Source organism: Gasterosteus aculeatus, chromosome 13, assembly GCF_964276395.1.
Source record: "Gasterosteus aculeatus chromosome 13, fGasAcu3.hap1.1, whole genome shotgun sequence".
Classification (NCBI taxonomy): domain Eukaryota; kingdom Metazoa; phylum Chordata; class Actinopteri; order Perciformes; family Gasterosteidae; genus Gasterosteus; species Gasterosteus aculeatus.
The window spans coordinates 13,786,215-13,806,947 of NC_135701.1; the positions used below are offsets into that span (position 1 = coordinate 13,786,215).

Consider the following 20,733-nt stretch of genomic DNA (forward strand, 5'->3'; position numbering starts at 1 on the left):
TGCTGTGTGTCGTATTTTTGCCGAGAATTGAAACCACAAAAGAAATCTGTTACTAATCTTTATTTGTGTTCAGCTTCTTTACTGGAACTAGTCAGTAGTGTCCTGTTAGCGAATGTCCTATGCAATATGTACAGTTCAACCTTTCAAGTCATTTAGTTTTCATGTGATGATTACATGTTCACTTGTTTATGAAATCTTGCAGAACTGGCAGGAGGAATACCCAGTAGACGCGCTCGATCAAGAGTGTTCATGAAAAGCTTACGTCAAGGTGATACAAGGGCCCGACAACCCTAAAGTTAAGTTCTTAAAAAGATCAGGACTGTGTGAATTGGATGTCTAACTTAAGGTCTGTGCAGGTTTATTTGTATCTCTACAACTATACAATATTTATGTATCAGTAAAATCTCCCAGTCAGTTACAACTGTGAGTGACCTAGACAACAGGGAAATTGGAATTTAAAACAAAGTGGTTTGGTCCCAATCTGTTATTTTTCATGTGAAGTTAACACAGTAGAGATGTATGCAGCAGGTGGATTTGAATGAAAGACTGATTCCAAATGATCGTTGTATATTTTTAAATAAGGCAGTGTCTTGTCCTGTGTCCCTGTCCCTTATTTTTTGTTATCCCTCATTGGACACCAGTGACCTTAGTGTGTGGCCTCCCTCAAAAGGCCGTCTTGCTGTACATGCTTGATATTTGTATCTGAAAGGTTCTGCGGATGTCAGCGCGTCTGCTTTTGAGCGTCGGGGTGAGAAGGCCGTTGGCGATGCTGAACGTCTCTGGATGCAAATGAAGGTCCTTCACCTGAGAGAAAGGTGGAGGACAAAAGCACAACAACGGTGAGTCTTGTAAAGTTGGTTGGTTGCAGATTTTCATCGAGCCCAATGTCAGCAGAGACTCCTCACTTGTTCAAAGGACTTTAGCCCCGCTTTCTTCCCCACCGCGTTCATGTCCTCCAATACTGCATTCTTCAAATCCTATTGAAAGATCAATAACTCAGTTTTGTCTGGGATGATTTCAAAAAGGTAAAATGGTTAAGAAAGTTTGCTTTAGATGACCTACAGGGTTCTGGCAGAGCTCTTCATAGGATCCCACAAATCCTCGGCCTTTAGCCCAATCCACAAACACCTCAGGATCAGGTACGACTATGCCTATGAGATAAGACTGGTGACACGAAATACAAGAGAAAAATGAAAAACCTGAAGCACAGAAAAAATGTTTTTAAAAACCGATAAAGTCCATCAAATTGTACCTGTAAACTGTCTCCGTGCACAAACACCTGCAGCACAGGAACACACCGCGTGTAGACGTTTTCGATCTTCTCTGGGGCGATGTACTCGCCCTGGGACAGCTTGAAGATGTGCTTCTTCCTGTCAATGATGCGAAGCGTCCCGTTCTGGCAGAAGACACGCGGGGACACTTCAGTCTAAAAGACGACAGCTGACAGCGTCAAGCTAATTGCTGTGTGCAATCTTACTGGAAGCCACTGGCCCACGTCGCCGCTGTGCAGCCAGCCGTCGCTGTCCAAGGCTTCGGCCGTCTTTTCCGGGTCCTTCAGGTAACCTCTGAACACACTGGGCCCGCTGATGCAGATCTAACAGGACAAAGCCGGGATGAGCGTCAGTCCATCTCTGCGCCGCGTGATGCGGCGGCGTGCGTCACAGGTCGCCTCACCTCTCCATCGCCGTTCTTGGCGTAGTAGTTCATGTCGGGGATGTCCACCAGCTTCACCCTGGCACAGGGCAAAGGAGCACCGACATGACCTGACAAGAGAGACACACCCACATGGAGGACAAGAGCAACCAGCACCGAAGCACGAGCGGATGGGACGGCGTCTCACCCGCGCTCCAGTCTCCCGGCATGGAGAAGGTGCAGCCTGCGGTGCACTCGGTCTGGCCGTAGCCCTCAAAGATCAGACAGCCCAGAGTGGCTCTGAGGAAGGACAGCACAGTGGGGGAGATGGGTGCTGAAGCAGTCAGGGCAAACCGCAGATTACCTCCTAAACTAGCCTGAAACACAAGCGGTGGGGTATTTATGGAAAACGGGTCAAACGTAAACATATTGTGGGTACAAACAAAATTCTGTTTTCAACCTACACTGGATCTTCCCATCTGTATTTGACCAGAATAAGCCAAAATCTGTGTGTGTGTGTGTGCGCATTCTTCTCCAATACCCTCCCACAGGACCAATATGCCGTGTGTGAATTTGGCATTGGATACTGGAATAGTTGTGGGCCTCTTGTAAATATATTTGCCTGACTGCTGGTCTACATGTACCGATACAAACAGTGGCAGATAAGCAGTCCTGGATTAACGAAACGGGGGGAAAACCCATCGGGCGGATTCCCAAAGAGGCCCGTAGGTTTACTCCAGACACACGTTACCCCGACAGAGCACGTGGCAAAACAAGATCCAGGTGGATACAGCGTGGAGCTCCCAGTAAACGGACCTGAATCCTGTTGAACACCAGTTTGTCCCACAGACTGTCGTTGCGGACGACGCCACTGCTGAGCTCGGCCTGCTTTCTCCTCACGGCGAAGTGAAGCAACGCCCGTCGCAGCGGAGAGGTCGCCGAACTCAGGATCTTTCGTCGAAATCGGCACAAAGCGGAAACCAGGGTTAAAACGTCGCCGAACGGGTGCCGGGTTAACGGTGACAAGAGGTCGACTTACCTTGTCATAGATTCGATTGAGTAAACGGGGAACAACGGGAAAGAAGGTGGGCTTGAGAGTTTTAATGTCATCCATTAGAAGAGAAATGTCACCTTGGTAGAACCCTACTCTGGCCCCGTGGCAGAACATGGTCACCTGTGACAGGAATAGACTTAGCTTAGAGTTAACACACTACAAAGAAAGGGGAAAAAAAGTCTTGAAAGAGCATCAGCTACCTGAATCATCCTCTCGAACATGTGCGCAAGCGGCAGGTAAGAGATGGAGACATCGTCTTGTTGGATTACAAATGAACCCTGAGAGAAAAACAACGAAAAAAAGAAAGTTAGAAAAGCACAGGGGAGAGATTACGTTCAGGAAGCCGGCATACGGCAAAGCTCCGCAGGCAATCAAACATGCTGCATCTTCTTCTAAAAGCAGTTAGATAGCACAATCTCTACACCGGGTAATTAGTCACAGTACCTCGCATCGTCAGGGGCCATCAAATAGGCAATTAATCATACCATTAGACCCAGCGGGGAGAGGGACAGTTTGCAGGTATGGAGACAAGCGGGTGGGAAGTGATGTTAGCTGTGAGGCTGTTCTCAATTAGACAAGGAGGTGGAAGTGTAGACAGACCTCCAGGATCTTAATGACAGAGGAAGTGTTGGAGGCGATGTTGCCGTGGGTGATCATGGCTCCCTTGGGCTTCCCTGGATAAATAAACAAGGCATTATTGCAGTGCCCCGCGCGGCAAAAGGAAACTACAGCTGTGCCATAAAGAAAGATTGTTAGTGGGCACCGAAGGGCACTTCTGGAATGATGCGAGTGAAGGATAATCACACGGAGAAGAATGAGCACGTTACCTGTGGTTCCACTGGTGAAGCAAACCACGGCCAGATCCTGAGGCTGGGGCGGCTACGGCGAGCAGCAAAAGAAATATGAGAAAATGAACACAGGCTTCCCCCACTTCTAATTGGAAGTGCTGGTTAAAAGTGAGTGCTAATGATATCTTATTGGACAGGAGCGATGGGAAAACTGTAATCCCAGTATTTAGAGGGGGATTCGCCATTTACTCAAACCAGTTGGATGCAGTTATGCAGCAGCTGCAAGATGATAAACTCACCACTGGATCTTTGAGCTTCTGCCTTCCCAGATCCTAAGATGTGGACAAAGAGGAGTTCTAATATCAGTCGACACATCACCATTGAGGACTAAGTTAAATGAGTCTCCATTAGAGGTATTTGTCCCGCCCCCCCTTCCCCACTCTCTCTCTGCTCACCATGAGCTGGTCTAGTTTCAAAACCTCCACCTCGCAGTTCTTCGCCCTCTGAACAAACGTGTCGCTGAAACGGTTGAAGAGAACCAGGCAGGAGAGCTTTGGGGTCACGCCTCGCTCCTTGTTCTCCAGCAAAGCTGCGGCCTTCTCCTCCCGGTCGCAGATCACCAGAGAGATCTCCGCTAGCAACGGCCCCAACGTGAATAGTTACTCACTAAGCAGCACAGCGTGTCCACTGCAGACATCGATCAATAACTATCTAATCCGCTTTGGTTGTTTTAAAAAGATGCTGCAGTAGTCGTTTTTCCATTACACATGACTTTGCAGAAACAAACGTTACATTGAAAACATCATAGAAAATACAATAATGTTTTAACTATTAGTAGAGTATCACACAAAAGGCCCAGTTATGCCATTAATCATTTTATCATTCTAAACCACATTTTTCTGCAGAACTGGTACTTTACTACTTACTCCACTGCTCATTCCTACCTAACGTTTACCTAATCATCTCCTACATGTCATGATATGGACCACCATTGTTTGGCTTGATATTAAATCGATAGCGGGGGAAATGGCCCCATTAACAATGCTGTATAAGCTGCTCACCCAGGTTCAGTATGTGCACCATGGCCTCCAGCCCCAGGGTGTCGTACAGAGGCACCACCGCCATGGAGTAGGTGTAGCAGGCCAGCTCCGAGATGATCCACTGTGAGCAGCAGAGGGAGACAAAGCACCGAGACTCATTTCCAGCCTTCAACCACTGCGGTGAGCGAGTACTTCAGTTCATATACATAAAATATGTATCTTTACAGGGATTGATGTGTGGTTATGTAGATCACACTGTTTTTGAACCAAAAACTACATTTAAAGTAGAAAAAACAGCCCTCTACAAGTAGAGTGGTGTGAGGTTGAAGGCTCTGATGGAGCAGAAAATGATCTTTCCCTTCTCGTCTAAAGTGAGGCGAGCTTGATGGATATAATACAAAATGAGATTGGGAGTAAACCTGCTCCAATATTAGCTGCCCTGGAGACACAAATTCACCACCGGCGCTCTGCTCCCAATATGAATTTAGGAAAACACAATTTCAGTACGGATAATTATTGTTTTAAATTTATTTTTACAGAGTAAAAATATTCCTGCTATAAATTGGGAACAATCCTCTGTGGAGAAGACGCATCCAGGTGAAATACACACTGAAACTAAACTGACACTTAACAAACATCACACTCTGGTCATACCTCTGGTCTGTTTTGTGCAAATATCCCAACAAATTGCTGCGAGTTCGGCTGGCAGCCTTTGGCCAGCAGGCCGGAGCCCAGCAGCTGCGCCTGCTCAAACACCTGGAGAGTAGCAGACCCTCGATCAGCTGCATATCACACTACGAAGGAGCAGTGACTGTACTCCAGTATTCAAACACTAAAACACGTGTCCAACCTCGGCGTAGGAGATCCACTGGTAGGGCTGCCCCGGCTTTCTGAAGCCCAGACACGGGCCGTCTCCTGGGGGACACAAGACAGTCGCCTCGGTTCAAACGTGATACCATTACAAAATCTAAACAGAGGGTAAAAATACTTGAGCAGACAAATAATATCCCCCATCTCTAAAATATCCCTAAAGCAAAAAAAACCTATTGACATCCCCTTGGCACCACCTGCAATCCTCAGTCCTCTCTGGAACATGTCGAAGACGGTCCTGGTGTCTTCGTAGTAATACTCCATCAGCGAGTCATCTTTGAGGAGAGCCGATCTCCTGCAGCTGGAATCTCCCTACAACAAAACGCTCCGGTCAAAACAGCTGGCCTTTGCCATTTACACACACGACGCGAGCCACTCACATTCACGGCCACAGACTGGGCCTGCAGATCACAGGGAGGACGCATGGGTCGAGGTCGGGTCACCAGCCAGTACGCGGTGAGGGAGGCCAGTGCTCCCAGCCCCAGCAGAGAGGAGGGGGACAGAGACAGGGAGGACAGGGGCAGAGACGGCAAGAGACTCCAGAGGTTTTCGGATTCAGGACCTTTGAGTCCGGCGCCGGAGCGTAGTGACCTTAACCACTCCTGGAAATGCATTACTGCGGAGAGGAGAGGAGAGGAGAGGAGAGGAGAGGAGAGGAGGGGAGAGGAGGGGAGAGGAGGGGAGAGGAGACAGACAGGATTCTGAGTGAGACTGGATGGAATCAGATGACCTCAAATGTTTCACTTTGCTGCGTCACCAAAATACAGCAGCATCTCCAGCAGAGGAATAAATCCGGTCAATAAAATTCAAAGTTACTTTTAAACATTCTTTTTTCCCCCCTTCTACTTTTTTATAATGTTTCTCAAGAATGTTTGTTACCAGCTGCAACTGTCCGTGTGTCATTTTGATGACTTTGGCAGGTGTTTGGCACTTTATGCCCAAGGCCCAATTGTTTAGTTAACGTCTTTAAATTCCTTGCCCGGCAAAAAATAAGAAATAGGAGCGAATCCTCAAATGTGAGAAGCTGGAGCCAGTTCAAAGATGATAAATGACTTAAAAAAATGTAAAATGTGTTTTTTGTCAATAACATGCAAATTGATGGACCAATCATTTCAGCGCTACTTTTATCAGTAAATTATAGAATTTCAAGTAGATTTATTTCATAACAAGAAGTTTAATGTATTTTAAATATGTGGAATGCAAGTAAGGAATTTGATATATTATCACCTCGGCATTTTCTGAAAATCAAATAAACCTCACAACTGTATGTGAAAGAAATAACAATAATCAACTGTCATTCGACCAGTCCTGAAAAATAAACAAGACTATAATAATATAATATAGTTAGACTGATGGAAGGAACCAGAGTCAAAACCTGTACTGGTGCCTACATTACCCACGATGCAACTCTAATTCTATTAGTTTACCCTTCCGGTCTTCTTCTCACCGCTGGGTCTCCTACTCGAGTGCCCCCCCCCCCCTTTGATCCAGCTCTTTGGAGCCCCGAAATATTTCATCCCCCATTTTGCACCACAGTTCTCCCAAAGACAAACACATTCCATGTGTGAGATGGTTGCATTTTCCCTTTGAACCTCCTCTCATTACCCCGTCCTTTCATTACCATCTCGCTTAAACATAGAATGCCCCAGAAGCGTGAAGATGACATGTGGTGGTCACGTGTGGTCACGTGTACGGAGGAGTGGGGGGGGACACAGCAGGACAAAGGTCACTCCCGGTCACTCCCGGTCACGTTGTGCCACTCGTTCATTAATCAGGGAGAAGCAAGAGAGAATGGGGGTGCGCGCGGTAATGAGGGGCTGGTTGGGGGGGGCATGAGAATCTTTTTGTTCATATCAAAAGTGAATAAAAAGGAGAGTGTTGTCCCAACACAAACTGTAAAACAGCCCACCCCCCCCCCCCCCCCCCCCTCCTCCAACAAACCACTTCATCCTGCTCCGGGCAAATAAATCTCTGTTTTCCCACCCCCCCTTTCCGAACACCCCTCGACCTCTCACCCACTTTCTCCCCCAGGCCCAATAAGGGAGGGCATAAAGAGTGATAAACCCCTCCCTCATCTTCAGCCAGTCTGCTCTCACACTGTTTCCATTCCCGGCACGGGTAAAGTGATGCCACCTTCACCCTTTAAAAAGGGTCCATCATTTACTTTCAGCATCAATTCATCTGAATTAAAACCGCTTGCACGCCACTTCACATCTGCTGGAGAAACACAGCAGCTGGCGAGCCGCTAGAGTCCCGTCAATAGGTGAATGAGAAACAGAAAGGGCTTTCTGAAACAGACACACACAAAAAAAATGACGATCCAGTGTGAAGAGAGCTTCCTGTAACCTCTCTCTCTATCATTCCCGCCTCCCTCGCTCTCCCATTCATTGGGGCCATTGTTAGGGTCCAGACAGGGACCATTGTGCTCCCAGCTTTTACTCTCTGGACGACACGAGACAAAAGAAACGGCACAGACACACAAGTGAAAATATACTAAGGAATACAAATGCACCTCCACAGCCGGTGCTTGTTGGGGGAGAAAAACTGAATGTTTTGACGGTGTTCCTACAATGATTACATAGAGGAGCACACAATAATAGTGGATCAAAAGAGGGGTTTTTTAAATGCAAATTATGTTTGACACAAGAAAAGAAAAATGGAAGCAAATTGACATTCTGCTTTGGGGCAAACATGCTGCAGTTTCAGAGGATGACGACGGGCAGATAACAGAAAGCCGAGGGGGGGGCTCTGCATGTCTGTGCACATTTAGTCCAGCTGATAGGCAGCGGCAGAGCAGAAGGATATTCTGAGCCGCAGCACATGCTGCCTGGTAGAATGCAGAACGTGCAAAGACTGAAACCAAAAGCTGGTTTTGAGAAGAATCTGGCTTGTGACCAATGACCACTTTAATCGTCACTTTTAGGGATCAAACGGTTTGTTTATGATGGACTCATCAAAAGCTTTGTGTTTTTTAAGAAGTAGATGACGGTTGGTCAGGAATGGCCGTTTGTCACCGCAGGATGAAACCTGCACAGTATTAAAAGGGGAGCTGGTCCAAGGACTTAAAACAAATAATCTTCATTTATTTATCTTTGGCAGCAAGTATCGAAGTAAGCAGAACATGTGTGAGGGCTGCTTTTGTATGCGTGCTTTTATCATGAACACACAGAAAAGGACTGACCTTATTGATGTTATAGAGTGGTTTAGTTACAGTCATGTTGAATTAAACATACGGAGCCGTTTTACACAGCCAAAATTAAATCTCCTAAAAGCAAATGTCCTGCATAGAAAAAGTCCATAAATTAGAAGAGGAGGGAGCCAAGGCTCTGCTCAGCGGCCTGCGGCGCTTCTGTGTTGCTCAGAGTAACGCCGACCCCAAAAACTACAGGAGGTGACGTGAGGAGGGGGGGAGGTTTTAATAGGGGAGAGAGACCACATCTTTTTCTAACTAGCAGCAGCAATGAACTGCACACTTTCCATGTGCTATGAGAGGCGAATGGTTCTGATCAAGAGGAGAGGGGGGGGGGACCAATAAAGGAAGAAAGAAAGAAATACTTGGGTGCTTTCCGGCTATGATTCACAACTGGGCGTGAAGGACACTTACACACACGCACGGCCCCAATGACGTTTTTCTTGGGGAAGGGGACCCAATGACGTTTTTCTTGGGGAAGCGGACCCAATGACGTTTTTCTTGGGGAAGGGGACCCAATGACGTTTTTCTTGGAGAAGAGGACCCAATGACGTTTTTCTTGGGGAAGAGGACCCAATGACGTTTTTCTTGGGGAAGGGGACCCAATGACGTTTTTCTTGGGGAAGGGGACCCAATGACGTTTTTCTTGGGGAAGGGGACCCAATGACGTTTTTCTTGGGGAAGGGGACCCAATGACGTTTTTCTTGGGGAAGGGGACCCAATGACGTTTTTCTTGGAGAAGAGGACCCAATGACGTTTTTCTTGGGGAAGCGGAAGGTCGTGAAGAAGAGGGGGGGGGGGGGGGGTGAAACCGTCCATCCTGTACGAAGAAAACGCCTTCCCACGTGACGCTCATGTGTCTCTCATGGTGTCGAATTCACTTGAATCCAAACAGGATTCTCACAGACAATGCTAGACTTGTAACCCCCCCTTCCCTCCCCAGCCTGAAATGTCAAGTAACAACTGTAACTGTGCAGCGGTAACCTTCCATATTTAGCTCTCCTGGCAGCACGGATCGTGGCTCACTGTCGAGTGTGTTTTTGTTCACCACCTCGGCTGCCACACTGTAGCAAACACATGAGGCAGGATGGCAGCCAGCTGGCATCTGGCCATCAGGGGCAACTTTGAACGTGTTGCATTCTCAGGAACAAGTAGACATTCAGGTTAATACAGATACTCGGTGAGAAGCAAGAGTATTACCTTATCGGAGTATAAGGTCTAACGTTTAGGGTTCCAAAAGGGCGGAAAGTTTCCGGTAAATTTTCGGAAAGTTTCCACGGGAATTTTGGCTCTGGAATTTGGAAAAACAAAAAAAAATGTGTCAAAGTTTTGTCAAAAGCATATAACAAGGGAACTTAAATGTACCCTGGATGCAGCTGGATGGGAACATTGTCTGCCAGAAACATACATATAAACATAAAACGTTCTGTTGTTTTTGAACGTCTTTGCAAATTACATCAACCATAATTGCTGGTTACAATGATGGCGTTATCGGATAGAACCGTGTCTATTCCTTTTGAAATATCTAAGCAAAGAACGCAGAAAGATGTACATTTAATACAAAAAATGGCCATCAAGCAGATGATTTCGTGGTATCTTATAAGAGTGGAAGAGACAGAATTACGGATTTTCAACAGTCCTTCTTTCTCTTCTTTAAGAGAAGCAAAGGAGTAAGACAGCATTTTCGAACACACCGGACAGAATGACAGATTACAACTCCCATTCATTTCAATGGCCAATGCTATGCTATGCTAGCTACTTCGGGTAAGGAAGGGGGAGGAGCTTCATTCAAGTGTAGCTACTGACATAATCGCCATGGATACAGGAAAGCCTAAAGCTAAACGGAAGACCTGAGTGTGTGTGTGTGTGTGTGTGTGTGTGTGTTAGTTATTTTACCGCCACCTTGCTCTCCTGTTTTTTCCACAAAATGTTAAAAAAGTCAAAAACGTCTATTGTAAAAGTTGTATTAGAAATGTTTGCATGCATGTCTGCTTATGACAAGGTAAATACACTTAAATTACCCCAAATTTCCAGTTTATTCCCGTTAATTCCTGTATATTCCCGTGGAAAGTGTCCAACCCTACTAAGGTTAGACCGTCTTATGATGGACAATATTGTGATATTGGGCTAAATTGAATTGGCTTGTATCACAGGTGAGATGTTATGAAAGAACGTCAGAAAATCAACACTTTCCACCAACCACATTCATGCTCAGCTTGGATCGGGTCAGTTACACGTTAGCGCACCCCAGTACAGAATCAGACGCACACTAAAAATAGCAAACAAACTGAACGTGTCTGCACCACGAGAGAAGTAAAGCTCCAGCTGAGTAAAGGCGCAATGCAACAAATCTAAAGAGTCACATAGAGGATCATCAAACGCGGGATCGAATGCAATGACAGGTTTAAAACAGCATCTCCTAAACGGATCGTTTTAAAAAAGGCTCGTTTCTTTCAAACTTCATGCAACAGTTAGTTAGCAGGTTAATCATTGCGCAGTGCTCCGGTGACTCCAACAAACTCTCAGCTCGCTGGTTTGCACCCGCAGCGGGCTGCAGGAAAACTTTTTTTTGTTGTTGCAACGGCAAAGTTGTTTCAGCAACGTTTCTATATGTGAAACGAGATGAAAGGCTAAACCACGAAAGGCCAAATGAAACTTACCTCGCTAAAACGGAGGCCTCCGACTGCTCCTTAGATTAAGCTGCAAAGTTGCTTGAGCGGCAGCTCCATCGCGATGCTGCTGCGCGTCACGCCGGCAGCATTGTGCTCGTGTTTCCGGTCCCGGACCTTCAAATCCAAAGCCTGTGACGATCGAATTAATATGCGCGACCTCAAAGTGTAATACGTAAAGCGGACAGGTGACATGGAAAGAGACTAGTTGTGTCGTTTTTGTTATGGCAGTACCAATTGGCCGAATATTCTGATCTACGTGATACAATGACGAAGGCAAACACATGTTAATGTGAGTGCTAAAAGATAATTTTACATAAAATACAAAATCATCCAACAAAATAAACTATAAATTGTAATACATCTTATTATAGATATTGTTTTCCTTTCTTCACAATGTTTTATTTGATATGTCAGCCATACAATCAATCACTTCTGACTGAAAATACTTTATTTTGAAGTTCAAATCCTGCAGCTTCTGGTATTCATCTGTTTTAGTTTTCTGTAGCTTTGACACGTCTCCGCCGGCTCTGACGTCACTTCTTAATTGCATTCAGGCATCTTGGGGAGATCAAATAATAACAGACTTGCACACGAAAAGAGAAACTCACAGTTAGATTGCAGATTTAAAATAAAGCAAAAGCAGTTTGTTACGGCCTGTTTGTTTATTAGGCCTCCATTCAACAGCAGTGGCATCACTGAACTTATATATTTAAAAATATGTACTAGTTGTACATAAATGTCAGAGCTAAACACAACAGGCAGCATCATTAATTCATCAAACACAATCTGCAGATACTGATAGTTAAAATGATTTTGTCTAAAAATACAATGAATTCTTGATGGAAATAAATCATTTATGAGGACTGAACCTGAAAAAGATGAAGTATGGACTTTTTTCAGTCATCAGAAATCCTCCCAGTTTGTGCTCAGCTCCATTGAGCCCTCCAGGCACGACTGACCAAAGAACCCTTAACCCCCAAGGCAATATAAAAATAATAAAACAGATCTACTCACTGCAACAACGGCAATAAGTCAACCTGAACGTGTCTTACTTTGGGAATAACTGGAGGGTTTAATGTGCCTTTACAGAGTTCATCCCAGTTTAATCCTTCAGACCGTCCGTGTACAAAACGGAGTATCACACCCTATAAAACCACGTTTCCAAGCAGTGGCCTCTGTCATTTTCTCCAATCTACTGAATCTCTCGTCTTACTTGTGCTTCTGCATGTCCTTGGCCCCATTTCTCTAACCCAGTTTCTCTGAGGGGTTGGTCCCTGGCAATGGAGAGCAAACAAGAACACACAAATAAAAATGCATGAATGACTTCTCAGATTGAGAGGGGATGTTACACCGCAGGTCGCCTCAACACACCTGTGATGTTGCTTAGATTGTTTGTTTGGAAAATAAAAAAGCCCTGTAACATACACAATGGTGAAATGGAAGACGTTTTCAGTATTTGTCAGAAAGAGCACTATAAAATGACTGTCAATAGCTTTTCACATTATAACTCATGGTGTCTAGTAGGGAACATTTACAACACCTTCCCAGTTTCTCGAATAGACTGGGGGCACTTTCAATGAGGTTTTTGGGAAAGTCGATCTGATCGATCCCACGAATGGTTGCAGTGAAAATCTTTATTGGGTCATTGTCGATGAATAGGAGCCTGCAGAGGTAACCAAGAACCTGTATTCTTCAATATACTGCTGGAAAAATGAGCTTAACAAAAAGTGCTGCAGAAAACTGGGCAACCACTCAGACATGAAAACACCAAGTGACCAGAAGTCCGCTGATCCACTATGGCCTTTGTTCAAAAGGATTTCAGGTGTGGAAATGTGCCTATGAGTTAACTTGAAGTAAAACCAATAGTACTGTGATTTCATACTGAAAATCAGAATTTAAGTTTGCAGCCAATTGCAGTGCCAGTTTTGCATAATGGTGCTCAGTGTAATGGGAAAAATGTATGTAACTCTTCAAAATGTTTCATTGAACGAACAAGGTTATAATCTTCCACAACATCATTGAGAACAACATTTTCAGACTTGACATCTCCATAGATGACACCTTGACAGTGAAGAAAGGTCAAGGCCTCAACAACACAAGCTGTGTACAGTCTGGTGCTGCATTCATCCAGATATCCCCTAAAGCAGAGCGGTATGCAGAAGCAGTGCTTTAAGCACATAGCAAACAAAACATGTAAAGTAGGAAGACGTAACACATCAAATCTTGTCCAGTCTTCATATTGCATTGTGATGAAAACGACAGGACTATGAATATTTTATCAATATAAACACTTACTTAACTTTAGACTATATAAATCCCCACCAAGACATTCCTCTGTCAAAATTCTCTAAAGACTTTATGCAGCCTGCAATCAATGCAAAAATACAAGTATGTAAATGATCATAATGCAATCAAAACAATCCTAAATCGATAACTGTTGAATAACAGACACCTGGCTATGAATGGACAATGAGCCTCCGTTAGGGTGCGCTCTTCTCTCAGGATGTGCTGTTGTTGGATGTTGCTGAGGATCAGCTTGTTCTTAAGGACCCTCGTGGCATAAAGACACTTGATGTTGCTCTTTACTTGCACCTGACAGAGGAGGGAAATCAATAGATTACATTATAGAAACATGGAATCCGGGAGAGGAAGCTGCAGGTCGGCTGTGTGTCCTTATGTGTGTGAGCTGCTATGAGATCGACCCTCACCAGGTCTACGTGACCAAACTCCCCAACGGCGACAGTGCAAATAATCTGGAAATCACTTATGGTGGGAGATGAGAAGAGATCAGCATCCCTTTCAGACCTGTTTACAAGCAAAAGACAGCTGAACCTTTATTCTATAGGTGCACATTACATGTAATTATCATAGAAAGTAGTATTGTAGCCTCTGCTCCTCACTCGATTTTGGATTCGGGGCGATGCCGCACCTCACGACTGCTGTCAAATACCAATCCATCAATGACGTCCCTGAAGGCCCTGAAACACAGAAGCACATGAACATTCTCTGGCGAAGCACATCAGTTCATGACCAACTTGTAGTACAGTGTAGCAACTGATATTGATAATACAGGTTTGGCTATTTTTCTTATTCTTGACTTACTTAGGAGATATCCTTTAGAATGTTTTTCTGGTTTGATCCAACCAATCATTGTTTTCAGAAACATAAGACGGCATTGAAGTACGTTGCCCTTTTTGTAAGGAGCTTGGAGAAACTCTTGCCCATAACTACGGTGGAGTAAATCTTCATAATTAATTTCTGATCACTCCCTTAATTGATAAAACGGGTAATTATTTATTATTTGGAAAAATGTATCATACTTGTTTTTGTATTACAACCATTGGTCCCTCTGGCTGTAAGTTGTATTCAGAAGGCATTTGTAAACTTTGATTCAATAAAGTTGGTAAAAAAAAATATATATATATATATATTTATTATTTAAAAAAATATGTATATACTGTATATATATATATTTTTTTTTTTTAACATAAAAAACACTATTGTTTTGTTGTTGTTAACACAAAATAGTGATTTAACTTCCCAATCAGCAATACCATTCACGCTCTGAACATCCAACATCCAAGAAAAATGATAATAATGCAAAAAGAAAATTATATCAGGATGAGATAAAAGTCCATTTTCACCATTATGTGCTTTCGTACCATTTCCATAATGTCCTCTGAAAGTACATTATTTTCTCCTTACCCCGAAAGAGCTTCCTCTCCAAACCGCTGTCTCTCAGAGAGCTCACAGAGAACAATCTGCTGTGCGTGGCCTGGCTTCCTCTCTGTCACTTTCACCTGGCACGCACAAAAGAGAGAGGCAGTGAATAGTGCTGGAGAGCAGCGCACAAAGGACCAAAGTCTATTACCACCATTATAATAAAATTCCTAAAGCTGCCTTGACATTTCGTCCTCCACAGTCTGAATCGTTTCATGCTACTTTACCTGGCCTTTGCTTAGGATGTAAAACTTGTCTCCTGTGGCTCCTTGTCGAAGGATGTCGTCACCTCCAGTGTAGCGTGTCTGTGGAATTTGATTAAAGACAGACGAGCAAAGTGTAAGAACTATTTTAAATAAGCAGAAAAAAAACAGCAATAAAAAAGAACAACAATATATTAAATAAATAGTTGAGGCCCAGTAAAAATCCACGACTAATTATGATTCCACCCCAGCACCTGTCTGTAAAATATCAAATATTTAAAAAAGAATATCAATAAATATCATGTTTACACGCGGTGCGCACACAAAACCAGCTGGATTCTGTTTGAATAATGAGGGGTGGCTACACAAAAAGCTAATCTGTACCTGCTTCATGAGAGCAGACGCTTTCATGATGACATGGTCGGGCAGAGACTGGAGGAAGGGGATGCTGCAGACACAATGACAGGCTTTAAAATGGCTTTCATTTTTTTCCTAAGAAACATTTCATAGGAATGGTGATATTTTGGTCGGTGTTAAAGGCCCAAATGCAGCACGGTGCCGACTGATAAACAACATGACCATGGTGATATCGTGCTGCAGCTTCCCGGCGCGCTCTGTGACAAATGAGGTGTATTGGTCCAATGTTCACCTGGTAAGCAGCTCCATTGAATGAGGAGGGCGCTTGAGACCACTCTCCCTGAGAATAGTCTGGGACTGACTCCTGCGGTCAATAACTCCCAGCTTGCTGTCCGTTTGAGCTGCGGTTCAACAGACACAGGAACGGTTGTTCTTATGGCGACACTGGAGCTCAGGTGGAAACACAATCATGAAGGTCTATTGAAACAGTCCTGCAGTTACAGGCTACGGGGGCTCCGATTTCTCCTTTGGTCCTTCAACAGGTCTTTTTTTTTTAAATGACGATTGGATCAAACTCTGAGACATGAGAGAACAAAGGCACGATAGACCACTAGTGTCATCTTTAAGGGAAACTTATTAAACGGCTTGGATGGAGCATTGTTTTGAAAGTAAAAGAGAGAACAAAGCTCTTACTCTTTGCTCTTCTCATAGCTTTTGTGTGAAACCATGGTGAGAGTCACTGGGTCCAGAGTGAAGGGCTCAGAAATAACAGTTTTTCTATTGGCTGGATGCAAGTCCTCACTTTGGGCTGAGCAAGCTGCTGGAAAAACAAAACAAATACACACACACAATAAGACTTGGGTTACCTGCTTTCGGCTTTAATAAAAGGCAACATTCATGAGAACCTGTATATTCTGTACCTGCGCTGGCTGCAGAGGATCCTGGGAGGGAGACGGTGGCTTTGTGGCGATCCAGTTCTTCCTGCAGTCTCCGAATGAGTTCATCCTTTGTATCCAACTCTGACTCTAACTCATCTATGAGTGTGTCCCTCTGCCGGAGCTCCTCAATCTTTAACTGCAAGGCAAATTGGAGGTCCCGAAGTGTTCCCATTACACCAGCTGACAAAACACAATAAAACATCTCAACTCAAAGCTTGACAGCCATCTGCATTCATTCCTGTAATTAGATCAGTATTATCATTCATATAAACGGGGAATCAATAAGGTTTAAACGGCTTTTACAGGAGAGATGGATAACCTTCTCAAGCTTGTAAATGGATAGATAGAGAGATAGGAATATTTGATCTGATGAAACATGTTTAATGCCAAGCATTTTCAATAGGTATTGAATATTGGTTCTGAAGTAAACTAAAAGAGACAAAACAACTGACTACAAGGTCATTATAGCTTCATGCTTTTTGAATAAATTACAGAATTTAAATTACTGCCAATGACTAAAATTGGACAACAGTGTTGTGTGTTGTCCAATGAACTAAAACACACATATATTATCTGTGAAGCAAAATATAATGCCAAACTGTATTTTACATTTCACACAAACAAAGGTGCACTTACCAAATGCAGCTTGTCTGACAGTGTGGAAGTCTTTCTTGCGTGTTCGTCCCTATTTAGCAGCAGACACACTATTCAAAAGGTGCAGAGCTTTTCTCCGCTCGTCAAAAGTAAAAGATGCTCCTCTCCCGCTCGGGGCTGGGCGCATGCAGACAGCAGGCAATCATGACCCAGACAGTGGACCATTCGGGAGGCTGTAATGACAAATTCATGGACTGGATCCCAATTGGGTCAGATGGTCTATGGGGTATTTCAGAGAACCGGGGATGGGTCTCCGACAACGAGAGAGTGGCGAGACGTTTTATTCTCCAGATATTTTTGCCAATGTGAAAGATATTAAGGCTGGCCGTGAGAACTGATTGTGCTCAGTGTTTTTAAGCATCACATTTGTCTATCCTGTTATATATATATATATATATATATATATATATATATATATATATATATATATATATATATATATATATATATATAATGAATATAATAATGTATATTATAATCATTATATATATATATATATAGCACAGCAAAAGCAAAAGTACACCAAAAGTAACAATGGTTGATTACATTTTGTAAATATATCCACTTGGAAGGAAATTAACCGGCTCATGGCTTTGTACAATAAGACCCAACCCAATCTTTGCTTTCCTTCATCGTCATTTTTCCTTTAACGTTTAATCCTGGTATAACGATCTCGAGCTGAGGTAAGAATAGTAAATACATTATTTTTCTCGCCTTTTTCGGTTGGAGTATCCTCCACGCGGAACCGCCAAACAACCAGTCGGTGGCAGTAATGTCACGTGAGCGGAGCAGCAGCACGCATCCACCACAGAAGAAGATGGGCCATTGATAAGCGAAGAAACGCCGTAGCTATCTTGAGCTAGCAAAGTAACGTTAGCTGGAAATATTTAGTTGCTTAGCTCATTTGTTGGACGTGTGTTTTGTTCTAGGTATCGTCGAAAATGATCCTTACCGTGAAACCCCTTCAAGGAAAAGAATGCAGTGTTCAGGTAAATTGAAGCAGTGCCCAGCTAGCTAAGTGCTAAGTGTAACCTCCCCACCGCTAGCTTACTGCGCAGCTAACGTTAGCCTTCAGAAGTACGCTAGCCGAAGTGCCGACAGTGCAATGGTCCCGGTTCACGCTCCTTTTAAGTGAAGCAACTACAAACATGCTCCGGATTACACATTGCCAAAACCCCATGCAGTGTAACGTGACGGGTCTGTATTGCATAGTCACAAATTATGAGACGATGTTGCTGTAGGTTCTTCGCTCGTCACATCCTCGAGAATAACACAGTTGCATACGGTCAATTCTTATCTGTGGTTTAGCGAGAGCTCTATAAATCGTTGTGGTTTTTTTGGTCGGAAATGAAAGTCTTTTGCAAAATATGTTATTGATTAAATTAAGCTAACGTTAGTACTGAAATAAAGGAGCGCATGAACTGTACCGTATTTTTATGTCGATCTGTCAATACCCTTTTTAAATGTACTGCTGTAAAGCATTTGCTGACTTGTATATCAAATGAGGAAGTAAATAAAATACTTGACTAAACGTACTGCTTCTCTTTAAACTGCGTCATTGCTTTTCCTGATGTTCAAATGTACCTGGCCACTAACATGCCTCCTATTGACAGTCAGCAATGCTTAAGTGATAGATGCCACCGCTACAGGCCAGTGTCTTTGTTTATTTACTTTGGAATATATATGCGGATGGGTCTATTTCTCGAGGTATATGTGCCCCATTCATGGTTGGTTATATGCATATTTGAGGAGGTATTTTAGTGTGACTACTTTTAGTGTTGTTGATCTTCTAGGTGACCGAAGATGAAAAGGTCTCCACAGTGAAGGAACTTGTGTCCGACCGTCTTAACATACCAGCAAACCAGCAGCGGTTGCTTTATAAAGGGAAAGCGCTTGCAGGTACATTTGCCAACAGTCAAGTGTTTCATAATCTATATGCTATAATTGTAATTACTTGATTCACTAATCCATTTTCTCTTTTTTTTTTCTTCAGATGAACACAGACTGAGCGATTATTCCATTGGGCCAGAGGCTAAATTGAATCTGGTCATCCGTCCAGTGGGGGAGAGGACTGGAGGGTCGGGGACGGCTTCCAGTAGCGGCTGCAGCAGCTCCTCTTCCTCTTCCACCTCACAAGGAAGAGTGTGGCAGACTGTGTCCACTATACTTGCTAGACACTTTAGTCCAGCAGATGCAGCAAAAGTCCATGAACAGCTTATTAAGGTATTTAATAATAGCGCTACAATGCATTGTAGTTTCAAAGAAGAGCGATTGGCGGTTTGAACACGTACTTTTACGTATGACAAAGTGCACTTCGAACCAGCCACTCAATCAAAAGTCCCAGGTGCTTTACAACTGCCATAAATCTATAGGATTGGTTATATGCCGACTTGAAATTTCATGTGTGTAAAATGTAGTTAAGTTTTAATTCTAGATTCTAACAATCAAAGCGGTTACTAATTTTAATAAATTAAATTGAGACTTGATGAAATAAAAAGTGCTGCACCATTTCAAGCCGCTTGGCCCAACATATGTTTAAGGATCAATGTGATCAATTCGATGGGTTAGTGATTATAATTTAATATTTTCTATCCATTCGTGTTGACACTTTAGAGTTTTAACTGACATCTAATATAGATGTCATATATTGATGCAGTGATTTGGGGATCTTCATCTAAATATCGTTGATCTACCAAATTAGTCAGAGCCTTCAGTAAATGCACCAGTCTGTTGGTCTGTATTACCCACGACTAAAGTATCCATCCTATCTCATGCTTCATTAGAGCTAAAACAATATGGCTGTACACACAACAGGGTTTAAATAGGTTGTAAAATATTTTAAACTTGCCCCTTCTCAATGTTTTTGTTTTTGTTTTTTCTTTAAGGACTATGAACGTTCTCTTCGACAACTTAGTCTAGACGACATTGAGCGTTTGGCGGGACGTCTGCTTCATCCCGACGGCGAAGTCATGGACACCTCCTACATGGATTAAGAGTAGCTGATTGTCCTTTTGAGAGGCACTCAATTCTCTGCGGTGCATACGGTGTTTAGCGTTTGAGACATTGAAAAATACAATATCCATTTTCTTGCATTGAGCTGTGTGCTTAATCATGGGCTGAGTGAAGACCGATGCCAGAGACGGTTGATTATGTCAGCAATAGGGCTTTCTTATTCGTGACAAAAGGACGGATGATTAAACTGGGCAACTTTGAATTTTCAACTGTCTTTGATATACTACGATCTGATCATATACTATTTGCAAACAAAGGAATTAATTTATGCTGTTTCACATGATCTCTGGCTGCTACAACTCCCAGTGGACAGCTGCAGCTACCGGAGGGTTTGTGTTTGTAATTTCTGTGTGGGATGGTGCGCTCTGTAAACCGTCCTTGGCAAAGTAACATGTTTTTACTCTGTAACTAACTGATGGTCATTGAATGATTTGTAAATATCATGTTTATATACATATACATTAAACCACAGGGGGAAAAGTGTTCATCTTTGTTGTGTTTGTTTGAATGCTGATGTTTTATATGAATGTCAAAAAATACAACGTTGAACGGAGTGTCTCGCTTTAAGACTAGTTTTCAGGGTTTTTTTTAAAGGCGGGATTA

The 20,733-nt window shown here is 43.4% G+C and overlaps 3 protein-coding genes across 6 annotated transcripts; 1 reads left to right on the forward strand and 2 right to left on the reverse strand.

Moving 5' to 3' along the window:
* Positions 1 to 48: 48 nt before the first annotated feature.
* On the reverse strand, positions 49 to 11,781 carry acsl2 (acyl-CoA synthetase long chain family member 2). 2 transcript variants are annotated; one of them, XM_040196180.2, is made up of 21 exons: positions 11,235 to 11,781; positions 9,775 to 9,865; positions 5,765 to 6,000; positions 5,582 to 5,696; positions 5,365 to 5,429; positions 5,169 to 5,270; positions 4,536 to 4,635; positions 3,930 to 4,108; positions 3,774 to 3,806; positions 3,514 to 3,565; positions 3,287 to 3,360; positions 2,887 to 2,964; positions 2,672 to 2,806; positions 2,449 to 2,583; positions 1,841 to 2,009; positions 1,675 to 1,763; positions 1,478 to 1,594; positions 1,253 to 1,396; positions 1,063 to 1,164; positions 906 to 977; positions 49 to 804 (listed from the first exon to the last, which is right to left on the reverse strand). In XM_040196180.2, the coding sequence occupies exons 3-21, from the start codon at positions 5,996 to 5,998 to the stop codon at positions 664 to 666; spliced, it is 2,136 nt and encodes a 711-aa protein (XP_040052114.2). In that variant the 5' UTR covers positions 5,999 to 6,000; positions 9,775 to 9,865; positions 11,235 to 11,781; the 3' UTR covers positions 49 to 663. The 2 variants fall into 2 exon arrangements, with proteins under 2 accessions (XP_040052114.2, XP_040052115.2); XM_040196181.2 differs by lacking the exon at positions 9,775 to 9,865 and having other exon boundaries at positions 11,235 to 11,475.
* prkg1l (protein kinase cGMP-dependent 1, like) lies at positions 11,624 to 17,291 on the reverse strand. Of its 3 annotated transcripts, XM_078086796.1 has the most exons (12): positions 17,101 to 17,291; positions 16,447 to 16,644; positions 16,220 to 16,346; positions 15,819 to 15,927; positions 15,554 to 15,617; positions 15,194 to 15,271; positions 14,952 to 15,046; positions 14,147 to 14,224; positions 13,955 to 14,051; positions 13,699 to 13,838; positions 12,460 to 12,520; positions 11,624 to 11,829 (listed from the first exon to the last, which is right to left on the reverse strand). In XM_078086796.1, exons 3-12 carry the CDS (start codon positions 16,233 to 16,235, stop codon positions 11,815 to 11,817), a joined length of 753 nt encoding a protein of 250 aa, XP_077942922.1. In that variant the 5' UTR covers positions 16,236 to 16,346; positions 16,447 to 16,644; positions 17,101 to 17,291; the 3' UTR covers positions 11,624 to 11,814. The 3 variants fall into 3 exon arrangements, with proteins under 3 accessions (XP_077942922.1, XP_040052120.2, XP_077942923.1); XM_040196186.2 differs by lacking the exon at positions 11,624 to 11,829 and having other exon boundaries at positions 11,890 to 12,520; XM_078086797.1 differs by lacking the exons at positions 11,624 to 11,829; positions 12,460 to 12,520 and adding an exon at positions 13,468 to 13,611.
* A 502-nt stretch (positions 17,292 to 17,793) lies between these two features.
* Positions 17,794 to 20,615, forward strand: ubl4a (ubiquitin like 4A). Its single transcript, XM_040196192.2, has 4 exons — positions 17,794 to 18,107; positions 18,912 to 19,017; positions 19,112 to 19,341; positions 20,004 to 20,615. The coding sequence occupies exons 1-4, from the start codon at positions 18,060 to 18,062 to the stop codon at positions 20,109 to 20,111; spliced, it is 492 nt and encodes a 163-aa protein (XP_040052126.2). The 5' UTR covers positions 17,794 to 18,059; the 3' UTR covers positions 20,112 to 20,615.
* The last annotated feature ends 118 nt before the right edge of the window (positions 20,616 to 20,733 follow it).

What these genes read in the sequence shown, in the direction of transcription:
- acsl2 (XM_040196180.2), bottom strand. Translation starts at nt 5,998, where the DNA reads ATGCATTTCCAGGAGTGGTTAAGGTCACTACGCTCCGGCGCCGGACTC. An exon ending in AGTGGATCTCCTACGCCGAG is followed by an intron (nt 5,271 to 5,364) that starts GTTGGACACGTG and finishes GCTACTCTCCAG; the next exon opens with GTGTTTGAGCAGGCGCAGCT. An exon ending in TGAAACTAGACCAGCTCATG is followed by an intron (nt 3,807 to 3,929) that starts GTGAGCAGAGAG and finishes TCCACATCTTAG; the next exon opens with GATCTGGGAAGGCAGAAGCT.
- prkg1l (XM_040196186.2), bottom strand. An exon ending in CGCCCCGAATCCAAAATCGA is followed by an intron (nt 14,052 to 14,146) that starts GTGAGGAGCAGA and finishes GCTTGTAAACAG; the next exon opens with GTCTGAAAGGGATGCTGATC. An exon ending in CATTGTCCATTCATAGCCAG is followed by an intron (nt 12,521 to 13,698) that starts GTGTCTGTTATT and finishes CTCCATTGCCAG; the next exon opens with GGACCAACCCCTCAGAGAAA.
- ubl4a (XM_040196192.2), top strand. Translation starts at nt 18,060, where the DNA reads ATGATCCTTACCGTGAAACCCCTTCAAGGAAAAGAATGCAGTGTTCAG. An exon ending in GAAAAGAATGCAGTGTTCAG is followed by an intron (nt 18,108 to 18,911) that starts GTAAATTGAAGC and finishes TTGATCTTCTAG; the next exon opens with GTGACCGAAGATGAAAAGGT. An exon ending in TAAAGGGAAAGCGCTTGCAG is followed by an intron (nt 19,018 to 19,111) that starts GTACATTTGCCA and finishes TTTTTTCTTCAG; the next exon opens with ATGAACACAGACTGAGCGAT.